The following is a 15843-nucleotide window of genomic DNA, read 5'->3' as shown; positions in this document are numbered from 1 at the left end:
CAAGCTACCCTATTGGTCATCCAGATGCAAGGCCAACCTGATGAAATATATTTGTCATTTTACAACAGCATTTAGAAAGCTCTTGTTAAGCAATACACAAGGACTACTGCTCTTCCGCAGGTAGCATTCTAAATGCTGATTTTTGTAGGCAGTATTCTAGCCAAGTAATCAAGGTATTTTAAATTTTTTCCTTATTTCTTCTTACACTGCTGCTGCTGAACACTGACCCTTCTTGCTCTTTCACTGGAATGAGGGAACAGATATTGGGACCAAAAGAGAATTTTAAATTAAACACAAGGGACTCCTAGGCAAAGGACTTCACTACCAATATCCTGCAGAAAACTAAGATTGCCTTAAGAGGAATGTCATTTTAGTGCTTTGGCTTAAAACTACACCACAGCAAGATGCAAATATACATCAGCCTCAAAGACGAGACACCTGATTCGTTAAGGTTATGCTTTACCACATCAATAATGCAAGGCACTCCATAGATGAGAATCTCTGCAGCCAATGGGAGCGTTTGCTAAGAGCTACTGCAGCAGCTTGCATTCCTTGGTCTTTGGTCAGAAACGGGCCTGATATCAATAGGGAGTGATACTCGTTTCACTGTTCTACCATCGGTGGTTTTAATGAGGGATGGAGCTCCAGTGCTGTCAGCTCCCATCCTGCGCTCTAGCGAACGCATTACTGTCAATAAAGACACATCAGAGAAATGGAAGGAGGCAGCTGAGAAGTGAGAGAGAGGTTATCTACTAGTAATGGCATAAGAACGAAATTTGGAATAAGTAGGCTCAATTTCACATCTGTCAGAAAATTCTTCTGCCATTCTAAATAAAACATGTAACACCTTATCCCAGCCTGCAGGCCCTAACCCACCCCCACTTCTTTCTGACTACAATAGATTCTGGTACAAGAATCTCAGCTCACCATGCCTCTACTCCTTATATCTGAAATGCCACAAACAACACTGCTCATTTCTTAACTTTTTTAGTATTCAGAAAGGGTACATAAAGACAGACTGCTGTTTACCCAGCAAAACCAGCTCACATAGCTTGATATTTATCCCAATTTGCCTCAGCTTGTCACATTCTCCAGGAAAATCCTTTTTTTATTTTCTTTTCTCCAAAGAATGTTCATAGAATCATAGAATGGCTATGGAAGGGACCCCAAAGGATCATCATCATATTTACTGAATTCTGGTAAGTGTGATAAATTTTGTAAAATAATCGGATCTAATTAGTCTCAACTGTAACTCTATTTGCTCCACAGTTACTTTGAATATTATATGACCTGCCATCTTTTTTTTCCTCCATAAGATCTTTTCACTGCAAAAAACACACAGCCTAAATATTCTGCATTGCATCCTTACAAGTCAAGGCAAGAAAACATGCAAAAAAAAAAAACAAAAAACAAAATAGATGGCTTCTATGACATCTCTCCTTATTCCTCGTATTTCTATCAGTCACGTGGACTCTGGGCAATGCACCAGCACCAGTTGATGCAGCTCTCCCACAGCCTTCCACTCAGTGATGATGGAAATAATACTTGGCCTTTGCTAATGCTTTCTAGATGTCTCCCTTTACTGATCTTCTATTAGTCTAACGTGGGGTTTCTTATTGGAATGCTATGCTAAAAGCATGCAAGTTCATGAACCAAGGCAGGAGCGTGTAATACAATTAACAGATCGATATCTTCCACAGCACAGAGTCACCATTCAATCAAAAAGCAGCAAACAAACAAACAAAAAAGAACACACGATTCTGCTTTATTTCATAACAAGAACAAAGTCAATTTGAGGAGGAGTTGAGGAAAGACGCAGCTGGAGAGCAGAGTCACCAGCCTCAGGAAATTCGGGGAAATGTAATTGAGAACGAATTATCTCTTTAATTACTTTTGACCAAATCAATACAAGCCACGGAATAAAAAGCATGACGACTGCCACCTGGTAGAGGACAAAGAAAACAAGGAATTGGAAATAACCACCGAACTGAAATACAGACATGTTAGCAGCAATCCGAGCACTTCTCTTCTACAAGGCAAAAAGAGAAGGTTAAGGTTATTAGTTCAATAAATAAGAAGTGTATGCAAAAATTAAAGATTGTTTCTGGCCAAGGCTGCTAACACTTCACTTGAATTTCAAATTGCCCAGCTACCACTCCAGGATTAGAAAAAGCAAAACCACTCCTGTTTCCTTCTGAACTTCCATCTTTGTCCCCATGCTTGCTTTTATTTACCAAACGCCAACGAAGGAATTAGATGCTATTTAATTTTGTTTAAGCACAGCAATTATTCCTGTAAGTATATTAATAAAACAGAGCCAAATCCTCTCTCTCCTTTGGCTTCAGTCCCACAGATCAGCAGCTATAATCACACCCAGAGGTCACAAATGTGTAGCTAAGCATGACTGGCTCCGCACATGATGGATGGGGCATTCTTCTGGCTAGGCAGAGATGGAGGGGCTACAGGGGCTACACTGGCATCCAATAGCTGTGAAGACTCCAAAGCACATTTGTAATACTCGCGTGGTCCCCGTTACTACAACAGCTCAGCAGTTTACCACCTGTAAGATATTAATCCTCACCACGTTCTTGTCAGCACGTGGTATTAAACACTGCATATATGAAGGATGAAGGTACAGCAAGACAAGTGACTTGTGCCTTCAATTCCCTGTGCTTTCTGTGCATGTCATATCATAGAATCATTGAATGGCTTGGGTTGGAAGGGACCTCAAGGATCATCAAGCTCCAAATCCCCTGCCACAGGCAGGGCTGCCAACCTCCATATATTCTAAAGCCATACATGACCAGGGACGTCTCCGAAGCCAAAAGCTCACATCTTAAGCTGAAGTGGAAGTCACAGTCCTGCAGGCTGACTGAATCTCCCACCATTTCTCTCTGTCTGGATATCCCCCATTCTTCTCAACCAGCTATTAAATTAATATCCCATTGCTCATCCCGTGGATGCTGAACACCGAAGTTAAGTGCATTTCTTGTATATTGTTGGCACCCTGCCCTCTTTCCTTTTCTCTGTGCCGCCTGCAACTCCTCAGGCACTGTAAAACCTTCAGTTCCTTCAGGCTCCATAACAGAGCCACCTGAGCCCAGCACGAGATGAAATTCTGTCATTTAGCAGAATCTAAATTTAATAGCACCAAGGAAGTAGGATCAGGGCAGTCTCTAGATAAGCACTAGTAGATAAGGTCACTTATCTACTCCTTTCTCATAGATCTTCATAGTCAGGAGTTGCTTCAGCTGGCAATGGCAAAGGACTGCAAAAAGCTAAACCAGAAGTGCAATCAGAACGAACACAAACAGAGGCCTTACAAACAATCAAGAAGGTAAAGGCAGCTTAGGAAGATGGAGATGGTTCACTAATTTTTAAATGGGAAAACGTCCTTCTGAGACACACCATTTCTTCTTCCTCTCCTGCCCAAATTACACCATAAAATCACATGCAGACCAAGTCCTTCACACAAGGGATAAAAGACCATCCCACTTTGGCAATGTAGACCACGTGGAAAAACATACATGTTGGACAGAAGAGGCAGGATAGTCCTGAATGATAATTCAGCAAATGAAACACACGAAGATTTGGGCCTTTTTCTTCTCAAAAGCCACTTCATAACATTTTTTAAAGAAGATGCAGATGCTTAGCCTCATCAAGAAAGATAATATTCTAATGCACAAATTACTGCTGGAGATTCTCTCCTCTCAGACACAGACAGGTTAATCAGAATCTTGAGGCAGACCGACAAATACAAATTTGGTCTGATGTTGCTCTGCATGCAGAGATATACAATCTCAGAATATAACCTTCCATATGGAGCAGCCAGACAATGAGAATGATATAGTACAAATGTTATGGAGGTTATCGATCACTTTAATTTTGAAAGACAAACCATAATTTGAAAAGAAGAAAAAAAAAAAACAAAACACTTCTCTATTTATTTTGCACACTGTCTAATCTTTTGGATATTCCAAATCATATTTGGAAAAACTCAGATGATTGAGTTCGTATAATGAGAAATTTAATGACCTGTAAAATGAACAGAGTGCATCTGCCAGCCCTAAAAAAGTCGTCATCTCACCACATGCACAACGTGATATGGGTCTGACAGTTCCAGTCTATTTTCCCCAAACAGCCACTCCTGTTACTTCCCTAAAACATATAAGCATTTTTAGATGCAAACTGGAGACTATGATTATTAAAACGCTGATATGTTTTCTTAATATTTTTCCAATATCACTTCAAGTAAATCAAGAAGCATGCGATGGTTGCTATAGACATGGATGTTATACCCAGATATGTTGAAATTTACAAGCAAAAAGGCAAATTCTGAACTACTGTATAATTTTCCCAAAGCATATTTTTGTCAAAGGGTCCAGTTCCTTGTTGGAATAAAGAACCTGACTGAATTACTGTCTTACAGTGATAAATACAGTCCACATTGCAATGGAATGAGCTTGTTGGCTGGCACCAAATTCATGCACGACAAATGTGAGACAGATGATCTATGTCAAGAAGAGAATCTCCTTGGCTAGGCTTTATGCAAGATTAGACAGAGGACTCTTTAATTCCAACACAAAGCCCCAAATATCATTGATAACCTATGGCAAGGCTCCAGTGAACAGCTCTGCATGGGTTTTAGGTGAGGGTGGTGAGACACTGCAACAGGTTGCACAGTGAGGTGGTGGATGCCCTCTCCCTGGAAGCACTCAAGGCTGGATGGGGCTGTGAGCAACATGGTCAGTGGGAGGTGTCCCTGCCTATAGCAGGGGGTTGAAACTGGATGACCTTAAAGGCCCCTTCCAACCCAAACCATTCTGTGATTCTATGATAACATACTCAACAAAGATCCCTTCTTTTAATTGCTTATGTGTGATTTATCCTAAAACATAAGCACACATACACACCTCATCAGATAGAGTTAATGGAATTGACTAGGTTATCTGCAAAAAAAGCCTGCACTATCATACCTGTGACTTAAAAAAAAGGAAGGAAAGATCAACATTTAGGAACTACTCTACAGTTGTGGTAAAATAAATGCATCCCAAATTGCTCATATTTGATACAAATAAGGGAATAAGCCACAGCTAACCCACCAAAACTTGACTTTCCAGAGGGCAGCTATTTTCAGAGGCATTTTGCAGTAGCCATGCCAGCTGCACACACAGACTGCGTTACATCTGTGGCCCATTCTCCTCAAGCATTGTCTTTGTTTTGATTTCCTATTTTGTATCTCATTAGTTTTAAGGCTGTATGTCATTAAATCACTGTTTTCAGGCCATAGTGTCTTCTAGCTGACCTCAGAGCAAAGCAGTGCAAAGACTTCAATTCATACAATTTGCCAGCACAACCAAGAGGTGCTGGAAAATCTTGCTCTACAGCCTGTATCCTATGTAGCTAACTCATCCTGACTTACCAATTACTGCCACGCACACATTCAGACCTCAAACATCTCACGGAGGTAATACAGGTTAACACTTTTCATGGGAACAGTTGAAAATGAAACACCTGAAGGGGAAAAGAAAAATCACACAGTATTTTACTTTGTTTAAAAAAGGATTGGAATACTTCTGACGAGCTAAATGGAACAGCAAGGTGGCTATTTAGAAAAGGATATTTTTCCTCCCAATCTGTTCTTTAATCCATATTCACTAAAAGCTGAAGTAAGATCACTGACAGCAAGAGGGATTTCTGAATGCCACACTGCAAAGCTGAATGAATTTAGCACTTCCAAGCTTTTATAAAAACAAACAGAAAATCTCAGAAAAATAAAAATCAAGCTGTGATTCGATGGATCTGGATAAGGATCATTAAGATCCAGCCAGGGGTTTAATTTCTCATTTTTCATGGATTAACAGCATCATCCATAGCTCAGGCTGCTGCACAACAACACAAGCCCCGCATAAGGCGACACGAAACGCACTGAGACAGTCCCCAAAAACACAGCAGTGCCTCTGATGGGAGCTTAAAGAGCATTTATGTGATGGCAATCCACCTATCAGCTCCACCAGCAGACAAGGACAGCATTTGTCAAGGCAGAGCTGGCGGTGATGCGCCTGAGAACCCCCCAGCCATGGTACAGCTGTCTGCATGGAGGGCTCAGCTCCCTGAACTGTAACGAGCAATTTGTCTCACAGCTTTGATTCACTGTCAGTTTCTCTGACAGCGACTCCAGGAATTAATTCCTAACGTTTCAAGGTAACCTAGCGGGAAGAAAAACTGGAGCAGGATGTGGTGGATACCTGTAGGTAAACCATCACCTGTTGGTGGTGTTAACAGAAAGAAAACAGAGGTGTTTCTGTTATGTGACATTTCTAGACTGCTTAACTACATAACCCTAAGACATCGTATACCAACAAGGAAAGGCAGCATAAAGGACAGGGTGCTTTAACCGCCCACTTTCAGCTAATATTTCCTTAATGGGAAAGGCTTTCACCGTGCAGCTGAACAGATCTTTTATTGGACCAACCTGCCAGTCTGGCTGAGAAGTTCAGAAACAGCAGGGAGATCAGCTTCAAGTGTTTAAGCCACTGCAAAGTATTGAACTAGAATACATTTATCTATTTTTTATTTCAAAACAGCTGTTGAAAGATGTTTGATTATTCTGACAGCTTAATAAATGTGTTACATTAAATCTTAAGCATTTCTAGCTCTGGCATCATCGATCAACACTAAACAGAGCAGAACATACCAACTTCAAAAGAAAAAGCACTGAGAAAGGGAATGTACTCTCCTTAAATTCAGGCATACTGTTATGCTGTCGTTATGCTGCAGATGGGTCACAGTTCTCCTATTTCTATCCATTCTAGGCAGAAATCTTTGGCCATCCAATTGCCACTCTGTTGTGGCTTAATGTTGTCTTTGACCACTGCATCTGATGGCAGTCACACTGCTGTCTGTCAGCAAGTCCAGAAACCTGCAAGCATTACTACACCTCCCAAAGAGTACCAGCCCTAAGAGCTGCCAATGAGACTTACAGACCTCTGCTCTGTCCTGCTCCACTCTATTCAGGCATCTGCCTGGCAGTTGGTTATGAGACAGATGAGGAGCATCACTGCTGGGCTCTCCCGTGTGATTTTTATTGAGGAATGCCTTACATGCAGGCCCCATAAGATGATATCCACTACTTGTAGTCTTGTCTGCCAGCTGGCTGCACTGTGTGCATCAGAGAGGCTGACATCAGATTGAGGTGACCAGTGGTACCTGGCAGCTGGGATCAGACAACACTAAAATGCACAGGGTATCAGCCTAGCTGGGGGGATTCAAGGTAAGAATCATGCATGAGTTACTCTAAAGCTGTGGAGCATGACAATTTTATCTTCCCGTCATCAGCTCTCCAGCAAAAGTGATCACGTTTCCATCCTTTATTTTTTATTTAATGAATAAATGGAGTTATCTCACAAATAATTCCCCAAACAACAGGGCAAACAATTAGCCACGAGGATCGTTTATTATCTAATTAAGCTGTAAGTATTCTTCTATCTGAACAGAGAGCTGGTAGATTCAAGGGATACAAGTAATTAAAACATGGCTTTCTGTGGGGTGTGTGTATACATATGGGGAGGGGGGGAGAAGTACATGTAAAGGGGAAAATCAGCCACGACAGAGGAGAGTTCATAGACAAGGGTTCATGAAGCACTGAGAGGGAAATGCTGACATTTCACTGGACCAAGTGATGCCACCCTGGAATCCTGGCCAGATCAGGATCCTCAGTGTAGGAGACAAATAATGCCAGATCACTGGGAACTACTGGTTTTACCTAAAGAGGAGAAATGAAGAACAGGGGTCAAAACTATCAAAGTAAATACTTTCAGGATGAAGCACTGCAATCCAAGGACCAACCCAAGTGCACAAGGAAATGTGTGACTTTATCCTCTCAGAAGCTGCACTGCCATGAGTTCAAGGTCAAAGACACAACAGGGTGCACTCACAGTGCTAAGGAGGAACCAAGGGCTTCTTTGGGCTCTCCAATTTACTATAACCTCACTTCCACTGTGGGATAGAAAACATTACCAAAACCATCCAAAGAAGAAAACCACCAAGCAGTGCAATCTCTTCATTTCAAACATACGAATTGTTATTTGAAGCCTGATGTAATGCAGCTAGAGTGAGTTAAAAGTTCTTAAAAGGGTAAGCTTTGTAATGGATGCAGTGCACAACTTAAAAGCTAAACACATCACAACCACTTCATGAAGCACCTTTCGGCTCTTAAATCAAATTGCGTAGGGCTGTCTGAAGTCCAACTGCAATCTAGCAGTGTTTTACTTGAGGACTTTGGAATCTGCTTTTCCTATCTAGATTAGGAGAGAGGACAGGCACAGCTTTCAGCACAAAGTCACTGATTAATTAGCCAAAATCTCCATCTTAATACACTGGGGAAAATAACCGCCGCAGGCTATAGTGTCCCCCAGACAAAGCCACAGTCAAGCTTTCAACCCAGATGCAAAGCAACTCCATTTTCCTCTGAAGAGAATCCTGCCTAACATTATAGCTGCTACCTCCATTCCCTGTACACTGCTTTTGAGCTCTTAATGTAAAGTGTGACAGTTATATAGCTACCCAATTAACTTGACTATTGTCCCCTAAAAATACTCTCTAGCTTAGCTCTCTTTTTGTGCAAATAGCATAACGTTAATTTAATGGAAAGGTCACATTATACTACAAAGAATGTAGAGACATTCCATTATGTCCTTCCCCCATTGCTGCTGAGCATTCAACACTTCTTCCATAGACATTTCATGAATAATGAGCAGCATCTCCAGCCACAGGAAGCACTGCCTTTCATTACTTGCAATTTAAGACACATCATTCTACAGTCTCAAGGAAAGTGAAATATTACTGATCTGATTTTATACAAAAGGTTTTCAAGTTTTAAATACTACACTTTCCCCCTCACAACTGAGCACCCGTATTCGCTGCACATGGAAATACTCCAATTTAACAACTGGCTTCAATATTTCTGAGCTGAAATAAATAAATTTACCCCAGATTGTTACTGTCTGTGTGAGAAGGATAATCCCCCTTCAGCTCTTCCATGCAGTGTGTGTGGTGGGAGTTAGCAAGCTGTCCTGGCTAAACTGCAACTTGCTTCCACTGTTGTTTGCTCATGCAAGTTCATCTCCCCTTCTTCTTGTACTAGCTACATTATTCTTCATCACTTTCTATACTAAATTCTTAGGTAGTACTGCTCTGTTGGCCAAAGTGAACATGCCTTTGTGCTATTAGAGGATCAGGAACAGCCATGAATTAGTGTTCCAACATCCACTGCAAGCTCTACACAGAGCCGATTATGCATTTAAACGGTGACAACAGTTTATTTCTCATATATCACTCCAATCAAATCTCAAAATGTTTTTGGAAGCAGCCTTTGCCCATTCTCTCTCAGAGTAACCATCTTACAAAGCACTTCCAGCAAGCAAAAGGCACTCAACTAGCCCCTCTGCTGGGGAGCAACCCATTCTCCAAACACAATGACTATTCTACTCCTTGCACTGCACACCTTACAGAATATTTGTGTTCACTCATAGAAGTAGACTCTAAGCCTGCCAGAAATCAAATGCTTTGAATATTCATGGCAAGTGTCACCTTTTTAACACACTTCTCCCCTGCCCCAGGCACGCTGTTGCAGATCAATTCCCAAACCTAGGTGAGCAATGCAATTTGTTATAATGACAATTCAACTGTAATCACGGCAGCGTAATGCACCGTGACTGTACTAGCAGCCTGACATTTGGCAAGTTTACTAAAACCTTAATAACAATGCATTATTACATTTGATATGCTTCCCTTAATTCATTACCGAAGCAGGCTTCGGGAATAGAAATTGAACTTTTGAAATTGATTAGACTGTTTTGAATTGAGCAGCACGGGGATTGTGTGGTGAGCTGCTATTTAGCAGTCATAACGCCCTCATTTTTTATAGGACACAATATTCTCATGTAGTTGGGCTTAGGTTAGGAGTATCGCCTCATATGGCAGAAAGTAAAGCTATTGCTCTTAACCAAACAAGAAGGAAAAGCCAGTATTAAAAACAAGCAAACAACAAGCAACCTGGTAGTTCTGTAAGCATATTTCCTAATCTCTGGGCTCACCTGCACTTTGGTGCTAAAAGATAAAGCTAGAGCTCAGGATCAGAAATTCTTCACTTTTACTGTTTTTTTATATGCTATTAGCTAAGATAATTCACTTTATATGACACCTTCTCCAAGCACACAAGAGAGGCAATGGTTGTCAGTCTCACAAGGCTGAAAAGAAAAACATTTCAATAAAACTATCAACAGGAGTGCTTAAATATTCATAGAATGGCCTGGATTGAAAAAGACCTCAAAGAGTCCCAACCCCCTGCTATGTGCAGGGTCACCAACCAGCAGACCAGGCTGCCCAGAGCCACATCCAGCCTGGCCTTCAATGCCTGCAGGGATGGGGCATCTACAGCCTCCTTGGGCAACCTGTTCCAGTGTGTCAATAATTATTATTACCTGTAATAAAGCTGACGACTTCAGCATTTAAATATTTGGGTCTAACTTTGCATTTTTCATCTTTGCTCTCATTGTATTCATCTGGAACATTTAAGGACAAAAAATGAAAAAAGAAAAAAAAAAAAAAAGAAACTTGGATCACTAAGGAAACTTAAAATGTGAATCTCATTGCTACACCCTCTTTTATACCTTCCCTGTTTCTTGCTCATTCCCTTCATCCCTCCCAAAACACCAGCCCTTACACAAACACTGTAATCCAGACCTGACAGACTACCATGACATGTTAAGCCTGGTAAAGTACTACAAGCAGAAGGATTAAGCAGTAAAAACTTAAATCAAATATGAATTAATCTTTGCAAACAGAATGCATCTCCAAATTTTCCATTCAGAGCTGCAGATGTGCAGCTTTTAATTGTTAGAGATACTCAGCGTTGACTGACACAGACTTTAAGACCACCTCCAGCAAGACGTGAGAAAGGGTCACATTCTACCAACCAGTGACCAACCCCACTACAGCAAGAGATACTTAAATCTGAACATCTCATGCAATGCTTTGGCACTGCTGGAAGAACAGGCTGAGCAGCAGCCATCCTTGTGAGTTACCAACCTCAGATAGCAACTACAGGAGAAAGTATTGGTGTTTGGTGGCTGAACAGCTGGTAGGAATATTACACTTTGTTATTTCGTTGAAATGTCACCTTGTCTTGAGTAGGCAGTTTCAAGATATTCCTGGAGTTTTTTCAAAACCTAATGTAAAACTATCATAAGAAAGCTTTTTTTGTTGTTGTCATTTGTTCTTTAGTGAAAAAGATTGGGGCCTATCATTTTGTAGAGGTAGGCCTGAGACTTGGGTCAACCAAACAACCCTATATGGGTTATGCAATTTGGAAGTCATTAGGAACGTCACCACATACACACAGTCTGGTCTGACCAGTTTCCCCATTGCAGGGATACCAGTAAGCCACCATAACAATGTTCTCCTGCTCTTCCCGGAGCAATAAGGAATTACAACTAACCTTGACATCAGAGAGGGAAAAGGTTCTTTGCATTCTAAGTTCTGCCTTTCAATACATCTTTTCAGTCTTCTGGGAAGCAAGGTATTAGATTGGATACCCTGACAGATCTTTAACTGCAGCAATAACAAATAACATCAGTGTAATTTATCTTGAAAGAAATTGCTCCATTTTCTTTTCCAGTTTCCAGCTTAAAACCTTCCTTTGCTGATGTTGCCGTCAATCTTATCTAGTGATCTATTTACCTAAAGCACAGAATTACAGTATAGGTTTTTATGACAAGCACAGAGCAGGCTTTGGCAGTAATAATTTTGTGAGCCTGGATTGTTTTTAGGGCTCTGTCAGAAAGGCCACCTCTCTTCCACGTGAAAAGTCAACAAGCCACTTCAAAAGCTTAACAAATGAATCTGTCATAGCAATTAAGGCAAGAAGCTATATAAACATTGATAAAAGGCGACCAATCACCGTGCACTGTCACACGAGGGAATAAGAAAAAGACCTTTCACACATTGCTCTGAATGCTTAGAAAGATCAAAAATATTGTCTGGAAAGTGACGTTCTTTGACTTGCCATGAATCAGTGCCATCTGCAATGCATGCCTGACCTTTGAGAAAGAGAGAGAAAAAAATCTCAGACTGAATGAAGTAACTTCCAATTATTTGTACTGGACATTCAAAAGGTTCATAGAATCATAGAATGGCTCGTGTTGGAAGGGACCTCAAGGATCATCAACTTTCAACCCCCTGCCACAGGCAGGGCCACCAGCCTCCGTATCTAATGCTCTCCAATACTCTTACTAGTATGGAAATGGGCTCATTTCATCCCAGAGGGTTGCAGTGGAAGGGAATTCACTGCACACAGACAGCTTTTATTGCAAGACAGATGCCACTTCCACTGTGTGATCACAGAACAGCAGCCTCCAATGCAACAGCCAGAACATTGAAATATCCGTTCTAAGGCTTCAGCCACCAAATTTACTTAATAAAGACACAAAAAGCATCAATGGACACATACAGCTTCTCTAAACACGTTTGTTGGCATCGAGTAGCTATAAAAAGGATCCTAAACACGCAATTACCACATATAATATTCTCTGCCCACATCATTGTGTGTAACCATCCCAGCACACTGATTACAAAAATGTTTTTAGCTGTTAAGGACTTTTTTTTTTAAAAATCATATCAGTTTACAAAGTGACATTTGCCAGCAGATATTAGCGTACTCAAGTCCCCTGAATTCCCAGGGCCTTTATTATCTCCTTCCTGTTTACAAATTTTACTGTCATCCACCACTGCAAATTATCAGCTCTGCCTCTTGCTGAAGAAAATGCAAACTCAGAAGGCAGAGATGAGCACAAATGCATTAATCAAATACAACATATTTCTTAGGACTCTCAGACAACTGGAATTAGATGCATCTGGTATCTACAACCTTCTCAAGGTATTCAGGAGACTGCTAAGGGAGGGAAGGATTGGGGGTAAATAACTCATACAAAACAAAAAAGCAGGTCATAAAGTACTTTTAAATTGGGCTGTAGGAACACAGTTTTGGTTTTGTATGTTCGAAAAAAGAAAATAAAAGCTTAAATTGGTTTCTGCAGAGCACACTGGTAACTTAAATAATGAGACTGGGCCGGAGAACAGCCTGAAGTTCTGGGCCTTCCCTGACTTTTGGGCATGGAGCAAAGCTGGTCAGATTCAGTGCCAGGCAAGTGCTTTGTTTTCCAAATGCAGTAACCATTACGTCTTAGGAGGGGAAAAGAAAAAGCAGCAACAGTTACCTGAGATTTTCAAACCTGTCTGGTGCTTACAGCATGCCTTTAACACGATAATGTAGTCAAAACACGAAGTAGCAGAGTTCAGAATTGGCTAAAGAGCACCCCTAGAGGATCATAGAATGGCTTGGGTTGGAAGGGACCTCAAGGATCACCAAGCTCCAACCCCCCAGCTGCAGGCAGGGCAGACAACCTCCATATCTAATACCAGACCAGGCTGCCCAGGGCCCCATCCAACCTGGCCTTGAGCACCTCTAGGGATGAGGCAGCCACAACTTCAAACCTTTTACCCACCCTTTAAATACCAGCACTGTCCACTCCTGTTTTTTAACCCTTCATCCTCACACCCTCAGAACGGTTCCTCTCCTCCCATTGTCCACACTACACCTTGTACCTTTTCCTGAGCATTCTCCCTTAATTAATTACATTCATTATTCCACGGTTTCTTTTTCATCCATTAACTTTCCATTGCCCCAGCTCCATTCTAACTGCTGCCAGTTACAAACGCCAGCTCCCAAACCACAGCACGGGTCGTTGCCCCACACGTACAAACGCCCTGTACCAGCAACAGGGCAGACTGCAGCTCTCTACAGCAAGGCAGGGAACACTGATCGAAACAGAAGCAATCATTCTCCTCCCTGCGAGCGGGGACTTAAAAGAGAAGCCTTTGTTTCCTATGCAAAGACAAGCAGAAAGCCGGCTCTACCTGTGCGAGCTGTCCCAAGGAGCGCAGGGTGAGCTGCTTTGGGTCGGTGCACAGCAGCTCGCCCAGCTCCTGGTAGGGCTTCCCTCGGGGGGTGAAAAGCCCCTGTGTGCGCTGCCGTTCCCTCCTGTGCCACTTCTCCCAGCACACTTGCTCTGACGGCGGCCCGCTGCTCCTGTACAGCGCCCAGCTCCTGGCCAGCACCTTCCCTTCTCTCTCAGCTAAAGCAGGCAGAGGCTGAATGCGCACGAAGTCTTTGGGGTTCAACGCTTTGCTGGTTGTTGGTACCTTGGTTCCTCCGTCCTTGGGTGGCTCTGGCAGTGCAGCAGCCCTGAGCTGAGTGTTAGCTGCCACAGGTGCCTCAGCTCTGCTGATTTTGGGCACAGCTGGTGCCGGCATTGCTCGAGCACAGGAGCAGTTTGTGCTCCTTACACTATTACAAACTTTACTTTCCCAGCCATGACAACAAACCTCTGCTGTAACCTCGAAGCAAACCTCCTCGCAAACCTCCTTTACAACCTCCAACACCCAGCAGCAGCTGCTGACAAACCCCAGCTCTACTTCCACAGCAACAAACCCTTCTCTGCCCAGGAACCCAACACCCACCCTGTCTCCCAGGGAACGGCAGTACACAGAGCCGAGCACCACCCTCTGCAAGCACAAACCCCTTCAGCCCCATGGCTGCAGCATCACGGCCCACCCTGCCCCCCCCACACACCCTCCAGCCCTTCCTGAGGGCCATCCCCTCCCCTCACTGGGGGAGCTGCCCATGGGGTGTTGGGTTTCCCATCCCTGGAGGTGTTTTGGAGCCGTGGGGATGTGACACTGAGGGATGTGGGCATGTGGGGTGGGCTAAGGTTGGGTTTGGAACCCAAGCATCACAACCCCCCAACCCCACGTGCCACTTTTATGCTCGTTTTAGTCTCAAAAGCACTGAGCAGCAGTGGGAGTGAGTGGTCTCCAGGGGTGTGTTGGTGATGCACAACCACGTGAAGTGCATTAGATCCATTAAGCGCCATTAGCAGTGTCTGGAGCTAATCACTGCAACTTAATGAAACTCATTTGTTCCTTCTGTACTGGAGCAGCATCCCTTCCTGGTGGCTACCAGCAGTACTCTGGCTGTGCCCAGTATGCCCTTTGCTTCCGGGACCTTTGGCATTAAGCCTAGTGAGAAGCATGGGGAGATCCTCCCAAAATTCCCTTTGCAGAGCAGGACCCCCAAGGTGCCCCCTTTGGAGTGGGGTGTTTGAGGCAGGAAGAGAAACACCTCCGAGCCAACACAGAAGTTGATCCTATCGCTAACAAGGCACAGGAATCATTTAGCTGTGGCTGCACGTGTTGAAGTGATGGGATGGGAAGTATTAAGATCCTGGACCCACAGTGCATGGTGCAAATGGAACAGAAACAAAGTGGGTGACATCCAGCTTCTTGCCTGCTGCCCACCCCCAGTACAAGCACTGCGCTGACCCCACACTGAATGGGAAAGACCCAAAGCCCAGCATGGAGCTTTGCATGTCCTTTTGCTCAGTGCCTCACTTTACCTTCACCACGGAGATGCTTTAGCTTGATTCATTCCATTGTTTTAGTTGTAGTTTATTGTTTTCACGAGCTCTTCTGCAGGCTGAGATTTGCTCTTGCAAATCAAAAAATGCAAAACAAGGAAATAGAAACAGAGGTTGGAGGGGAGGTATCATAGGGCAACCACAGAGGGGCTACAGGGGGTCATAGGGCAGAGCTGCCCAATGCCAGCCTGGGAATGGGGCAGGAGGGAGGTGAGCAATTGTGGGGCACAGACACCCTTGGCTATGGGAAGAAGAAGGGCCTCTGAGGGTGCCTGATGCGTTCCGACCACCCTGGAGCTGCTTCTGT

General features: G+C 43.1%; 1 protein-coding gene across 5 annotated transcripts in view; it reads right to left on the bottom strand.

The window, feature by feature from the left end:
• CCDC60 (coiled-coil domain containing 60) overlaps nucleotides 1–14597 on the bottom strand; it is a 42750-nt gene extending 28153 nt beyond the window's left edge. For 3 of the 5 annotated variants that reach the window (XM_031592201.2, XM_031592202.2, XM_031592204.2), the window contains exon 1: nucleotides 13978–14596. In XM_031592201.2, the coding sequence (XP_031448061.1) occupies nucleotides 13978–14373 (396 nt within the window). In that variant the 5' untranslated portion in view covers nucleotides 14374–14596. Of the gene's footprint in view, nucleotides 1–13977 lie in introns of all 5 variants that reach the window. The other 2 variants (XM_031592205.2, XM_031592203.2) reach the window with 2 other exon arrangements.
• Between the last annotated feature and the right edge of the window lie 1246 nt (nucleotides 14598–15843).

Source organism: Phasianus colchicus, chromosome 18 (genome assembly GCF_987193195.1).
Source record: "Phasianus colchicus chromosome 18, bPhaCol1.hap1.1, whole genome shotgun sequence".
NCBI classification, from domain to species: domain Eukaryota; kingdom Metazoa; phylum Chordata; class Aves; order Galliformes; family Phasianidae; genus Phasianus; species Phasianus colchicus.
The sequence above is the reverse complement of the archived record's forward strand: the minus strand, read 5'-3'. Positions and strand labels throughout refer to the sequence as shown.